The sequence below is a fragment of the Typopeltis vanoorti genome, chromosome 24 (assembly GCF_054136105.1).
Source record: "Typopeltis vanoorti isolate ZY-2024b chromosome 24, IOZ_Tvanoo_1.0, whole genome shotgun sequence".
NCBI classification, from domain to species: Eukaryota; Metazoa; Arthropoda; class Arachnida; order Uropygi; family Thelyphonidae; genus Typopeltis; species Typopeltis vanoorti.
The window spans coordinates 43,036,666-43,051,213 of NC_143572.1; the positions used below are offsets into that span (position 1 = coordinate 43,036,666).

At 34.0% G+C, this 14,548-nt stretch overlaps 1 protein-coding gene across 3 annotated transcripts in view; it reads left to right on the forward strand.

The window, feature by feature from the left end:
• The window catches only part of LOC150093135 (triple functional domain protein-like), a 396,873-nt gene that overhangs the window by 128,696 nt on the left and 253,629 nt on the right, over positions 1–14,548 (forward strand). For all 3 annotated transcript variants that reach the window (XM_090413319.1, XM_090413321.1, XM_090413320.1), the window contains one exon: positions 7,535–7,637. In XM_090413319.1, the coding sequence (XP_090269445.1) occupies positions 7,535–7,637 (103 nt within the window). The remainder of the gene's footprint in view (positions 1–7,534; positions 7,638–14,548) is intronic.

Genomic DNA, 14,548 nt, shown 5'->3' on the forward strand with positions numbered 1-14,548 from the left:
TCTGTGAAAATACTAGTGGTGGTGGTGGTAGTCAGCGGTAGGTGTCGTTGCTGTAGATGATGAAGGTAGTTGAGGTTGGTGGAGCTGTAGAGTAGGTACCCTCCTTCGATGAGTCTTTGGACTCCCTGGAGGTGTTATGTAATAATAATAATCGTGATATTCCTATTTCAACAGATTAAATAATTGATATTCACTGGGTTCTTTATTCTGGTGCACTTAAATTAAGATATTAAGATTACTTCTGTAGAGGGCTTCTAACATTCTTGAGGACAAGTGAATCGGATGTTTATCCTAACTTACATAAAAGTCTTCTGAAAGGTATACCTATAAAAATAAATTAAAAAGAGGGTTTTTAAGCAGGTATAAGACGGAAGTGTCTTGGTCGAACTCCTCTCTGAAAATTTCGAAGTTGCAGTTGGATAAGAATCGCCCTGATGCGCAAAAAAAAAAAAAAAAAAAAAAAATCTGTCCATAAAGAAAAAAGATGAAGTGTGTAATACATTCTTTTTTCTGCACCAACTAGTAATTCGTGTTGAACGTGAGTGTCATGTTGTATCACTTACTGCTGTTGTTTTATTTTATGAATGTGCGTTTAAAGCAGAGTTAGACATCTTCATAGATGACCACTGAATCTCAAATGTGATCTACAGCGACAAAAAAACATTTCACCTAAAAGATTATTATTATTATATAAGGTGCCTCCATGGAGTCAAAAGACTCATCACCGGAGACCCAACATTGACATTAACCATTATTCACATAATAGTTGTCATATCCCCTTAAACTCATTCACAGATGAAGCATTCACAAACACTCTGGCAACGCATTCCACCCCTTCACAACCCTCCAAGCAAAAAATCTAGTCGTAACATCCTTGTTAACCACACTCTTACACAATCTCCAGGGTTGATCCTTCGTTCTCTCCCTTCCTGCACTGGTCTTAAAAAAGTTATCGGTATCAATCCTATAAAACCCTTTTAATAATTTATATGCCTCTATCATTTCTCCTCTCCTACGCCTATCAACTAGTTTTTGAAGCCCACAGACCTTCAATCTATCCTCATAGGAGACATCCCACAATTTTCTTAACCCGCCTCTGAATCCTCTCCACCATTTCCATATCACCAAGAAATCCAGGTAACCAGCTCTGTGCACAATAGTCCAAATGAGGTCTTATTAATGCCTTATAAAGTGGAACAATAACTTTCTTATCCCGCTTCTCAATGTGTTCCTCAATAACCATGTAATTTGATGTGAAGTTTTGTCAACCTTTGCAATATGCCCTCGAAACTTAAGTTCTCTATTCACAATACTCCCAAGTCTCTCAGTTTTCATTAATATAGTAAAAAGCATGTGATTTCATCTTTCCGAAGTGCATCTTACACTTGGCCACATTAAACTGGCAGCCATTTAGTTTAGCCAAAACCGTCAACCTATTTAAGTCATCCTGCACGATATCCACATCATCTGAATTAACTATCGCTCTTCCTAGTTTTGCATCATCAGCAAACAAGTGGATATCTCCTTTCAAACTATTCCCCAATATCATTGATGTACAAATTAAATAATAGAGGACCGAGACCTGAAGCACACCACTAGTCACCTTCCTTCTACTGGACTCTGCTCCACCATAAACCACTCTTTGATATCTATCCACTAGCCACCCTCTAATCCAAATCACCAGCTTCGGATCCATACCCATTTGCTCCAATTTATGCAACAGAGTTCCGTGTGGAACCTATCCAAATGCCTTGGTAAAGCCTAGCAGTATCACTAAGGATTTCCTTTATCCAACTCCATTGTTACTTCATATAGAAAGTGAGCATATTGCTAAGGCAAGATCTACCCTTCACAAAACCATGTTGCCCCTTATGAAGTATCATATTGCTGTCCACCCAGTCCTGAATTCTAATTTTTATCAATTTCTCCAGAACTTAACCACCACTCCCGATATACTTATTGCTCTATAATTTGCTACCTCAGTCTTGGAGCCCCCCTCCCTTATGTAGTGGAATAATTTTCCCCTCAATTGGGACTTTACCAGAACTGAGGCTTAAATTAAACAGCCAAGTTAGAGGAGATGCTAATTCTCTTGGGCATTCCCTTAAAATATGGGTCGATATGCCATCTAATCCAATGGCAGTGTTAGCATTAAGGTTCCGTAATATACTAAGCACCTCAAATTCTTCTATCACTAGGCTCTCATCAGTCAATGACACATTCAGCACCGCAATATCACAACTAAGATGGTACATTGCAAAATGATCACTAAGTAACTCAACTATTTGATTAGCTTCTGTAATTTCCTTACCATCAACACTTTTTAAAGTCCTCTTTCCAAAGTTATTCCTCCTTTTACTTGCCAGATAGCGAAAGAACTCCTTAGGATTTTTTTTGACTAATCGACTAGCTTCCTCTCATAATTAGCTTTGGCCTTCCCTATCATGCAGGTTACCCTTCTTGCCTGTATCTTGTACTGCTCATGGGAATGCTCATCACCTTTTTCTTTATGCTTACACCACAACTGTCTCTTTATCCGTTTAATAATATTATTCGTCCATCTTACTCCTACCTGATTCTTCCTCCTGACTCTGGGAATACAGTGAGATACAGCTTTCGTTAAATTCTCCTTGATAATCTCCCATGTACCATCAATATCTCTCCCCCTTTAAATTCTCATGCCATAGCACTTTTGAAAGATTCCAGGGTTTTTTTGGTTTTTTTTTTAAAAAAACTTAGAATATTCGTGATATGAATTGGCCTTTTGAAAAAGTTACCAAGTCTTAACTCTCCGTACTCATAGCAGTGGTTTTTTTTTTTTTTAAATTGATAACATACAGTGTAGATGTTATTCCAAATGTCAAGTATTTCCACATAGAAAATTCTCTATTGTTTGAACTATAAGGACCGGAAGTGACCATAGCTACCCATCAGAAAAATACTGTTAGAAGTTTCTCCAGAAGATAAACCATTCAATACAGTACACCAGAAGGTTCCACATTTTTATGTTATTTTGATGCAAATAAAATTCCCTACGGTGTTCCAATTGTAAGAACCGGAATGGGTCAGCTTCACCAGATAAATAATTTCTTCAAAAAGTACAATAAGTTCAATCTTCTAATCCAGAGAAAATTTCAGGAATGTTTCGAATTGAAATACGAACGAAGAAGAATAAAATGTCTCAAAAATGTAACAGTATCTAACTCAACTTCTTTCTTATTATTCAATTCATACGCGACACAAGCCGAATACTTAAAGATAGCAATTTCTAAAAGTGCCAAATTTTATTTCTGTACCTTTGAGTACATGATGACCTGCAAATTTCTAATAATAAGTACCATAAAGTTGTGTTAACTACATTTTTCTTGCTGTTCCATGGTGCTATTCTTTGCACTCGATATTGGCAATACCGTATTGTTTTGATGAGTAGCTTGGACACACTGCGTGGACAAATTTTCAACTTTAAACAAGTTACAAATATAGGGTTTCCAAAAAATAATGCCTGTATTTTAAATCATTTATTTTATTTTTAAATCATTATATTTTATTAAATCACGTTATGGTATACCAACCATAGTCATTTAATTTATATTGAAATAAATTAATATTAATTTATCTTTCCAGTTTTAATATATATCATATTTTGGATAAATTTATTATATTATTTACCTAGGGGACCAAAAAATAAAATAAAAGAAAAACCTCTTCAGATGTACTGATATACACCGAACTTGTTTTGAAGCCAAATCGTTAATATAATTCCTAAAATGGAATGTTTTTTACAAATTTGCCTTCATATGAAGTAAACTCCAATTTCGTTTACGTATAAAGATAACCAACATAATTTTATCGACTTCATTCGTATAAAAAATAAAAGAACGCATAAAATCTGGATGCATCATGGCTACATTTTCTGATAAAGAATAAAATTATAATAATAAATTGCCGTTTATCTTTTTTACCATTTATGTAAATATATAATGAAAACTAAAAGAAGAATTTCTACAAGGATAACGAAGGCAGATAAACAGATTGCACCTGTATATGTATATATGTTAGATTTTTTCTTCATTCCTAAACTTAACCTCTTGCGAAAGACGAAGAATCAGAAGCGTCAATTGACGCAAATGAAATATCGCTACACTGAGCTGGGGATTTTGTATAGTTTGCTTCTCTGCTTTCGATGTCAGGAAACGAAAGAATGCAACAGGAACGCTACGCCCAGTCACACAATGAGAGAAACCAACACTGAAATATTTTGAATTTAAATATTTCAATTTTTAGTTCACGTGCCGTTGAGTGGGAAAGAAGGGGGGGGGGTAGCATTGAAAATCGTTTAACGCTAGGTTGCACCACCTTCTGCAGCGTCGTTGTTAGTGAGCTTTGACAGCGAGAACGACCTTCATTCTCATCCTCATGTTCCGACGGGAGCCAAAAATAGCCACCCACCTTTGGCACTGCCTGAGATTGATCAGTTTGTGTGCAGGTCCACAGTGGCAGTGTTTTGGAATACGGGGGGGAAGGAAATGAGTGATGGGGAGGTACTCGCAACTTCATCGATGTTAACTACCTCATTTCCTCTCACATTTGACTTTGGGAAAGCCGTAGTAATTGAAGTCATTATTATAGGTCTGTGCCGTAAGGTGTAGAGCACAATGACATCACAGCTATCGACACAAATTAAGTCCACTGAATGTGGGTGAACACCATGGCCTATATTTTTGTTATTACGATGACTGACGAGCAAAGTTGATTAATATGGAGACGGTTTAACCCAGTTAAAAAACCCTGATCAAATGTTTATAACTGTTATTAACATGGCGTATTATATAATCATCTTTCAATATTATGTGTAATCTGTATATATTTGTGGAATTAAAATAAAAAGGGGCGTATTTTTATCACAACAATTATGTAAATATCTTTCTACATAGTATATTCGACAAATATTTATTATTTATGGGTAAAATATCATTTTTAGAGAATACGAAACTGAAGCCAAAAGATTGCTGTACCGTATTTTATTTTTTTCTTTCGAAATCTAAATTTCAATGGTTGATTTCAAAATGTGCTGATCTTTTGGTTGCTATAGTTTGTCATAAATTAATTCGTATTTGATTTTTGCTAAAAACATTTAGTAGACACCAAGCAAAAATACCTATTTTAGATTATGTTATACTTTTTAGATTATTTTTATAAATAGGATATTCGTGATTCGAAATATACCTTTATACTTTTAACTTTCTAATTTTATAAAGATACAGTAATATTTCTGCATTTCGATAAACTTATTATTCTTGTTCGAATAATTCTTGTTCGAAGTTTATATTTTATGTTATTTTGTCGTTTTATCTTTCAATTCGTTTTTATTAAATTAAATAATTCGCGAAGGTGCTGTACAATCTGTTTCTCATTAGCCTTTTAGTGTTACTTGAAAAAATTATAATCGAATTAACGATAAAAATAAAATGGATACTACAAAGTACTGCTTATCAACATAATTGATGTTTAATTATGGTTAAGAGCTTAAAAGAGAAAGAGACTCATAAAAATGACCATAAATAAACCAGTAATTATCTTATATACACTATATGTACCCTAAATAGAGGCTTAGTGGTCCTGGTTGTTGCATGGATATCTGAATCTGCTTTTTTTTTAGATGCGTTACAGGTGTGAATCCTTCCGTGGGTATAGTTGTTTGTAAATGTCTCTTTAAGTGATAGATGAACTTCTCCAGTGTGAGTCCAACATTGCTTATTACTGGCGTTGCTTATATATATGCAATATTATGAGGGTTTTTGTTTTTGTATATACTGAGTTTGTATACAATATTAAAAAAAATGGTATGAAAAAATAAGGTTCTTCCTTCTCTAACGAATTGATCTGTGAACTATTTTTTTTTTTTTATCATACACCTCTGTGTGAATATCATACATCTTGATACTTCGTATTTGCATTAATCTCACCCTTCAATAAAACCAACATGGCGGCTTGCCAAACGAACAGGATAGAAACATGGGTCTCAGTATGATTTTGAAATAGAAAAAGAAGCAGATTAATATAATGAAATTATATGGAAGCGTGATCATTTTCAGAAAATTAAAACATAATATAGAAAGATTTATAACTTTTTTAAATATTTATATACGTTTAAAGACACCAACATTTTTATTGTTAAAAAAAAAACTATGTAAACTGAGATTTTCGAGATACATCTAGGTAACATTGGTATGCTTATAATTAGAGGCCAAACTTACTTCCACATGCAGTTCATCTTGATGTTAAACTGGCATCAGGAGTCTTCTGCATCAGATTATTCTGCACGTTTATAAGTAAGGAATTAAATGCAGATAATTGGCTTTAAAGCTCCCACAATACCTTGAGTGGAAAACTATTCGCTCAGTATAACGGATAGGGTGAAAACCCTGATATGATAAACTTGTAACTGCATTCGTGTGTTTTGGTGTTTCATTTAGGATTTGAGGTTAATCAGAAAGAAGATAAAAAGAACTTATGAATTGTATGCAGCCTATATCTTATACAAAATAATTTATAAATTTAATGTTATTTCACATTAAAAATTATATGAAATTACTAATTATATGAAGAGCCAAAGGCTTCAATTCGGCGACATGAACTTATTTAAATTAAGGGATATTACATCCCATATTGTTTCTTAGCCGAATAAGAAACTCAAAGAGTTTAATGCCGAATATAGAAACTATATAAAGTTCGGCGATTCCAAGCGTAATAGTGCAACACCTGACCCATTTGGTAGTGCAAACTGAGGCAACTCATAGTAAGGGTGGAGCAAGCTCCGATCACTATTCTTGGTATTTGCCCATAATGTGAACTTAGCTCCTAGCAGCTGTATTACTGTTCTACATTATGAGAGAAGGTCACTACCCAGACCGGTTTCAACCTTTATTGAGGTCTCATCAGTGAGTAGGTAGACCTAGTTAATACCAAGTTTGTAGCGAACAGAACTTACAACCCTTCTATGAGAATTGCTAAGGTGTCCTAATAAATTACTAATTATATGAAGAGCCAAAGCGCTACAAACTTCGTATTAACTAGGTCTACCTATGATGAGACCTCAATAAAGGTTGAAACCGGTCTGGGTAGTGATCTTCTCTCATAATGTAGAACAGTAATACAGCTCCTAGGAGCTAAGTTCACATTATGGGCAAATACCAAGAATAGTGATCGGAGCTTGCTTCACCCTTACTATGAGTTGCCTCAGTGTTGCACTACCAAATGGGTTATGTGTTGCACTATCCAGGTATTTGCTTACGCTTGGACTCGCCAAACTTTATATAGTTTCTATATTCGGCATGAAACTCTTTGAGTTTCTTATTCGGCTAAGAAACAATATGGGATGTAATATCCCTTAACTTAAATATGAAATTACATTAAATATATAAGTGTTTTTTTTTGTTGTTGTTGTTGTTGTTGTTGTTGAAATAATTTCTGATAATATTTGTTAGGCGCATTTTTTTTAAATTAAGTTTTCTTATTTTTTTTTTCTTTTCAGATGCTGTTACCACTGCTCTGGCAAGTAACAACCATTCTTGTTCCAAAGAATCTGATAAATCCGATACTAATCATTTATCCCCCAAACGACGAGGGAATTTCAGGTAACACTCGTTTTGATTTTTTTACCGTATTTATTTACAAAAAAAAAAAAAAAAAATTTAAATTAAGTTAAAGCCTGAGGAGCTTGGATCGAATTATGTTTCTGTATCTTCGGTTCTGTAGAATTATTTAGCATGTTGGTGTGGCGCTGCTGTTGGTATGATGAATGAAAAATAACTGGAATAGAGAATTAATAGCAACTCTTTTAATGACAATATATAATTGTTACATCTCGTGTTTACAAATATCAGAATTTTAATTATCCCAAAATGAAAATTGGAAAAAAAAAAAGTTTTTTTTTTTTTAATTTATGGATATTTTTATCCCATTCTGAGTTTTATTTATTTTTTTCATGTCGGTTACTGATGTATTGTTATTGAGTATAGGACTAGCTTCTTCATTCTCAGAAAGCTTTTTTTCCCCCTAAGCCTACAGACTTTGAATGATAGCAATAAGTGACACTTTGCAAATCAGGGAACCTGTTCTATAGATCAGTACCTTTTTCGAAGCTAATTCAGTAATCACTGAAAATAACTTATCTAAAGACATTCCCAAATATTCATATTCCAGTGAGATTCAAACCCAAGAGACTAGATTGTAAAGTGGTCTGCTGGATAGCTGGTGGTGCTATCCAGCAGAAGTGGAAAGTAATAATAATAATAATAAACAATTCGTTTGCGCTGTGCATAAGTAATTCTATGCATACTTTTTTTTAATACAGAGAAATTGGGATTCTTTAAAAAAAAAACGTCGCAGTATATTATTATGTAACACCTCCAAGGAGTCCAAAGACTCATCGAGGGAAGGCACCTGCTCTACAACACTCCGTCTCCAACACTGCACTTAACGCAATTACCTGCATCATCTACACCGACGCCATCTACCGCCGACCACCACAACTAATATTTTCACACTCGCAACCATCCATCCCCTGGCCGGATTCGAACCCGCAGCCTTTTGGCTGGAGAAGGGATACGCTAACCACTCGGCCTACCAGGCCGGTAATGTCAGTGATGTAATGTATAACAATACATACATCACTGACAACAGTTTCGACATAACCTCATAGCCTACAATGATGTTATTTTGATTTTAAAAAAAATAAATAAACATGACTCATTTCCACCTCCTCTGTAGGAAATTAGCTTAAACGCATACGTCTCTGTTTGTAAAAATAGGATCGTCACACTTTAGGACCTTTCTTGCACACGAAATCAATATTCTCCTCTGTCATCTCATTAAGCTTCTTTTTAGTTCTCCACGTTGTTTAGGTACGTCTTCTGGAAACCGGAAATGGTTTTAACTGAATTTAAAAAAAAAATAAAAAAAAAGAAAGATTTGTTGCAGACTGCGGTCTTCAAAAACTAGTTGACACAAGTAGGAGTAGTCTGTTTATCGGACCTTTTAATTATCTTTAATATGGTTTCTAGGGACGGCTCGTGCATAGGCACCGCGGAACTGCAGCACCCCCCCATTTTTTCTCGATATATAAATATATTTATTAATTTATTTATATTTGCTCGTAATATTTAATTTTATCATCAACAGTCCTATACAATTCTCTTATTTTGTATAAAAAATAATAAAAATCCATCTTGTAGCACTTAGGAGGGCGAAGGACGCTGGCAGCACTGTGTTTACGTACAGTGTTATTGCTGCGCGCGCAAGCATAATGCACGTCATAAAGAGACGCGAGCTATTATTGTAATGCGGCACTGTCCGTCGCTCAGTTCCACTGTTGTTTATGTGCAGTTTGCGCCAGTAGTAGAGTGTTCGTAGTGCTTATCGTGTTTACTCCGTCTCTTTAAATATTTGGACATCGCAATTAAAGACATAACATTTGTTATAGTTTTGATTTTAGAACATTATTGGGATTATGATAAACTAAACAGCGAATAAAAGAAATTTGTCTTATACTGTATATCTTAAGGTGCTTCTACATAGCTTGTCTTCAGTAACAGGGATATCACTACTTCTTTTTCTGTGTTTGTTTCATTTGTATTTTTATTTTTGAATTCCTTTTGACATTTCTTTCCCAATCTGGATCAGATAATTTTTTTTTCTTAATATTTTAAGCACTGATGACTGACATGTGCATGCCCAGACGCAAAGATGTGTAACAGCCGGTTAGACTAAGAGTGGTTAATATTCCATCGGAAATTGCAAAATGAATTTGAAAAACTTCTGTTAATAATACACAATAAAATAGCATTCAGCCTATTTTTCGTTCATTTATTTATTTTGGTTCGTTTATTTGATATTATCTTACCTACATTACCTTAGTTTTCTCTGATTTTCTTGATTTAGCTAATATCTTATTATTCCTGGATTACTTACAAATTTTTAATCCAAACAATTTCGAACTATTGTGGGTCTCATTACCCACGTGACTTACTAGCGGCAGACTCGAGTGGGAATCGTAGTACTTACTTCGGGATGAGTTGATAGTTGGAATTAATACCGAAGCCACGCAGGTTATGCCGTCAGTTTAGGTGATTTCTGGCAGGTTTGCCTATTTTGCAGGATGATGATGATAATAATAATAATAAACTTTATGGTTGCTACCGTATAGGATCAGCTAACTCGCTTTCAGTGGAAAAACCATTATAAAGTTTTCTCGCCGTTCCTGATCAGATTCGCACCTGCCCAAAGTTTTCGACCAAAGAAGAATTCGCGATTGAGTTACGCATTTCAGGGCGATCCTTCGTGATTTAAAACAGATTTCGTTTTTATTTCATATAAACAAGATTTGCATCCAACAAGAAACGTGGAAAAAGAAATTGAACGCATACAAGTAATCGAAGTCAGCGGAAGAACTGTGCTGTTGGCTGTGTGTGTGTGGGGGGGGGTGGGGGGGGGGGGGGGAGGTCTCTTTCTGCAAGTGACAAGCTAAAAATAATTCTTCTTGTGTGCCGCTGTGTACAACGAATAGATTTTTTTCCTGTTTTCTGTTTACAGAATATAAATTTTGTAACTGTTTAACAAACTGTTGATGTTTTCTGAATCTCTTTAAGTGAGAGATGGATTTAATTTACCTTCGTGTAAAATCACCCCCTGCTTTTCGGAGGTCTGAAGTGGCTTAAAAAAGAAGTTCTTTACGAAGTCTCTAGAGCAAATTTTTCTGATGGTTTAATCATTTTTTCATCCCACGTGGAATGAACAAATAGGTTGACCACCTTTCGTGAGTAGGATCCGCATAACCGAAAATAATAAATAAATAACGCTTGAGCAACTATATTAACAAACAAACACTGTCCGTCTGTTTGTATTGATTTTTAATATGGACTTGTTTCTGTCTTTCCTTCAAGTTATTTTATTTTATTATTTTTTAAAAATTTGATCGTTTTTTAAGTAAATACAGACATAGTAATACCGACATATATAACACTACGAAGTGATATTTGATTATTCTTTTTTCCATTTATTTATTCATTATTATTTTATTTTTATTTTATTTATTTTTATTTTATTTTTTATTTATTTATTTTTTTTTTTGCAATAAACGTCCTCCTTCCCCTCTGTATACTTCCTGAACCAATTTATAAATCTTCTCTCCGTCCCTTACATAAATTCAACAAGTTGCAACTAACCAGCCGATTTTCATAACTCTCACTACATATTACAAGTAACCAGCTATTCCATTAACTGTTCTAATACAACTCATTCACGCACTGCGACTCTTCTCTCGATTACCCTCGGCTTCTCTTAACACTCATTAAAACTTTAGTGAGTAAAAGTTGTCAGCTATAGTACAGTATTGACCTGAACAGAGATTTAAGTAACCATCATAACTTCCTTCCGCATGCTAGTAGAACTCTTTTAATTAAACACAAATTTCTGAACTAATTGACTTAGAAATATGGTTATCTTAAATTCATTATCAAACCAATTAACCAAATCCTTGTGTTCAAAAATGCGCTGCCAAATATTTGTAGGGAGTTGTTTTCATAGTTTGGTGGAATAAGTTACACAGCATTCTCAAACAGCTAAGTGGAAATGATACTTTAAATGAGACAGCATTCAAACTAAGTGGCCGATTGAGACTGTGAACTGATATAATAGCTTTGTTTGCTCCACGAAAATCTCAATATTCATGTTGAGAAGACATTGAATTACCAGTTACTGGTACTCTGGGGCGACTCGTGCATAGGCACTGCGGAATTGCAGCACCCCCAATTTTTCTCGATAGATAAATATATATATATATATATATATATATATATATATATATATATATATTTATTTATTTATTTATTTATTTATATTTGCTCGTAATATTTAATTTCATCATCAACAATCCTATACAATTCTCTTATTTCATATAAAAAATAATAAAATCCATCTTGTAGCACTTAGGAGGGCGAAGGACGCTAGCAGCACTGTGTTTACCACATGTCATATTGCTACGCGCGCAAGCATAGGCACGTCATAGTGAGATGTGAGCTATTAGCGTAATGCGGCACTGTCCGTCGCGTAGTTCCTCTGTTGATTATATGCAGTTTGCGCCAGTAGTAGAGTGTTCGTAGTGCTTATCGTGTTTACTCCGTCTCTTTAAATATTTGGACGTTACAATTAAAGACATAACATTTGTTATAGTTTTGATTTTAGAACATTATTGGGGTTATGATAATAGATTTTATTTTTAAATAATTTTGAATTATACCAAACTGTATAATTTTATCGATAATAAACAATATTTTTTCATCTTTCATTTTTTTTTTAAATTTTTACCATAATTTGGATATTTTATCCAAACACGTATACACTGTGCTTACAGTGCGTATATATATTTCGAAAGTTGCAGCACCCCCCGCGATTTCAAGCCACGAGCCGTCGCTGCTGGTACTGCATCATTTACTGCCGCTTTACGTATTCGAAATATCCATTGTGCCTGTCATTCAGGCGTACGGCAGGTGCGGAAGTTTGCTAACAGCAGCAGCACGTCCCCCCCCCCTACACACACACACACACACACACACACACACACACTCACACAATCGTAATATCAAGGCCATTTTAGTAAACATTTCCCAGACCGCTGGATAAACCATATCCTTGCCATTAGCTTCGCATAACTTTTAATCGTACAGATACCAGAAATAAGTTATATAAGTAGGAAACTAGTCACGCTCGTAGAACAGGAGAGAAATGGAACAACTGTGTAACTGTCACAGGAGTTACCTTGATGATGTTTGTCATTTTTTCCCGCTGTCGATAGTACCTAGAAGCGAATGGTGATCCACTTGAACAAACAGCGGTTTCTCTCTGTGTGTATTATGTACAGTACACTAAAGAAATATTGTACCATTTCTAGGATTTCTAATGTTTTTTTTTTTCAATCCTTATTTGTTAATAAGAAAATAAAAAACAACTTATTTGACGAAAAAAAAAATCTGTAATTTTAATACAGTTAATAAGTAGAGTTCCGAATGGTTTTTCTCAGATAGCGCTCAGGCACAAGATGATTCTTATTTTCTAACTAAGCAGTAAGAAATGTGTTGTGAAACATCATTGTAAAACCCTCTGGAAATTATGGTGACATGCTCCGGATATGTTCGCAGTAACACGCTGGTTGGGAAATATTGTCCTAAGCCATGACTCGACGGCTGTTGACTTAAAAAATCAACTGTTGACTGATCGTTATTGGTAATAATGAGTCATATGGTGTATAAATATCATCAAGTTGCGATCTTACATAACAACTGACTATTTTTTCTTGTACTAAACCGTTTCAAGTAAAGCAACAATTATATTGCAATCATCCCAATGTTTACTTTTGGATGGCAAAACTGAAATAAATATAATTATCCTCTTTTAAAAGCATTTGATTAAAATATGTACATTGTTATTCAGTAGGTGATAATATTTCATTTCGTATTGTTTTATTTATTTATTTGTAGCATTTTCATTGTATTTTGGCCTACTCCATAACCAGTGCCGCACCGTGGGTAGGAGGCGCCCTTGTGCAAAAGTTTTGCAGCGCCCCCATAAAATAAGTTTCCATGAAAACGTTTTGCGAAAAATTTTACTTTGTTAAAAGTACAAAACAGTTTATACGCTTTTTTACATAAAAATAGATTTTATTTAACAATAGTAGAACATTGTCATCACTAAAATTCATTAATAAGAAATTTTTGTATTAATAAAACATTTTCAAAAATGTTTATTTCGTTAATTGTTATGTTATAGTTTTTTACCTTCCAAATTTGCAGAATAATGTCACTATTTCAGTCACAATCACACATCCACAAAGGGCAAAGCACAGCGTCAGAATGAATTCACGATCTGTCTTAAACTAATAATTTCCACTAAAAATATACTAAACAATCGAGAATATTTATACAGTTTTCGCTGAGTCGATGCTTACTCTGTGAACTAAAATCTGTGGTAATATTGATAGCGCTTCACTTCAAACAAATTATAATAAAACTGGTGATGTATTAAGTTAAAAATGTTAGATTATTAAGAATTCATAATAATTTGACTGATTTTAAATTTCATTTTTATTGCATTAACTATAATTTGTAATTGTGTAATTTATATAGTACGATATAATTCAAGAATAAGAAAATTTATATTTTTTTTCTTTTATTATTTTCCGTGTCCATAACCCTATTACTAGACCCAACCCACTAGACTACGGGATCCGTAGTCTAGTAGTTGAAGACCCGATAGGTTAAATACTCAGTCACCCAGATCAGCAAGTAATTAATAAGAACATAATTAGATCATTGATTCTATTAAAAAAAATTAAGAAAAATTTGTTTCAACATTTCGGGAAGTAAGTTGTACGTTGTTCGGACAAACTTGTACTCTTTTGTTACCAAAAAAAAAAAAAAGTATCATGTGATATATTTTCGGTCGCACGAACATAATATATAGAATGATACTATGATTTTAGGAAATTTAGGGT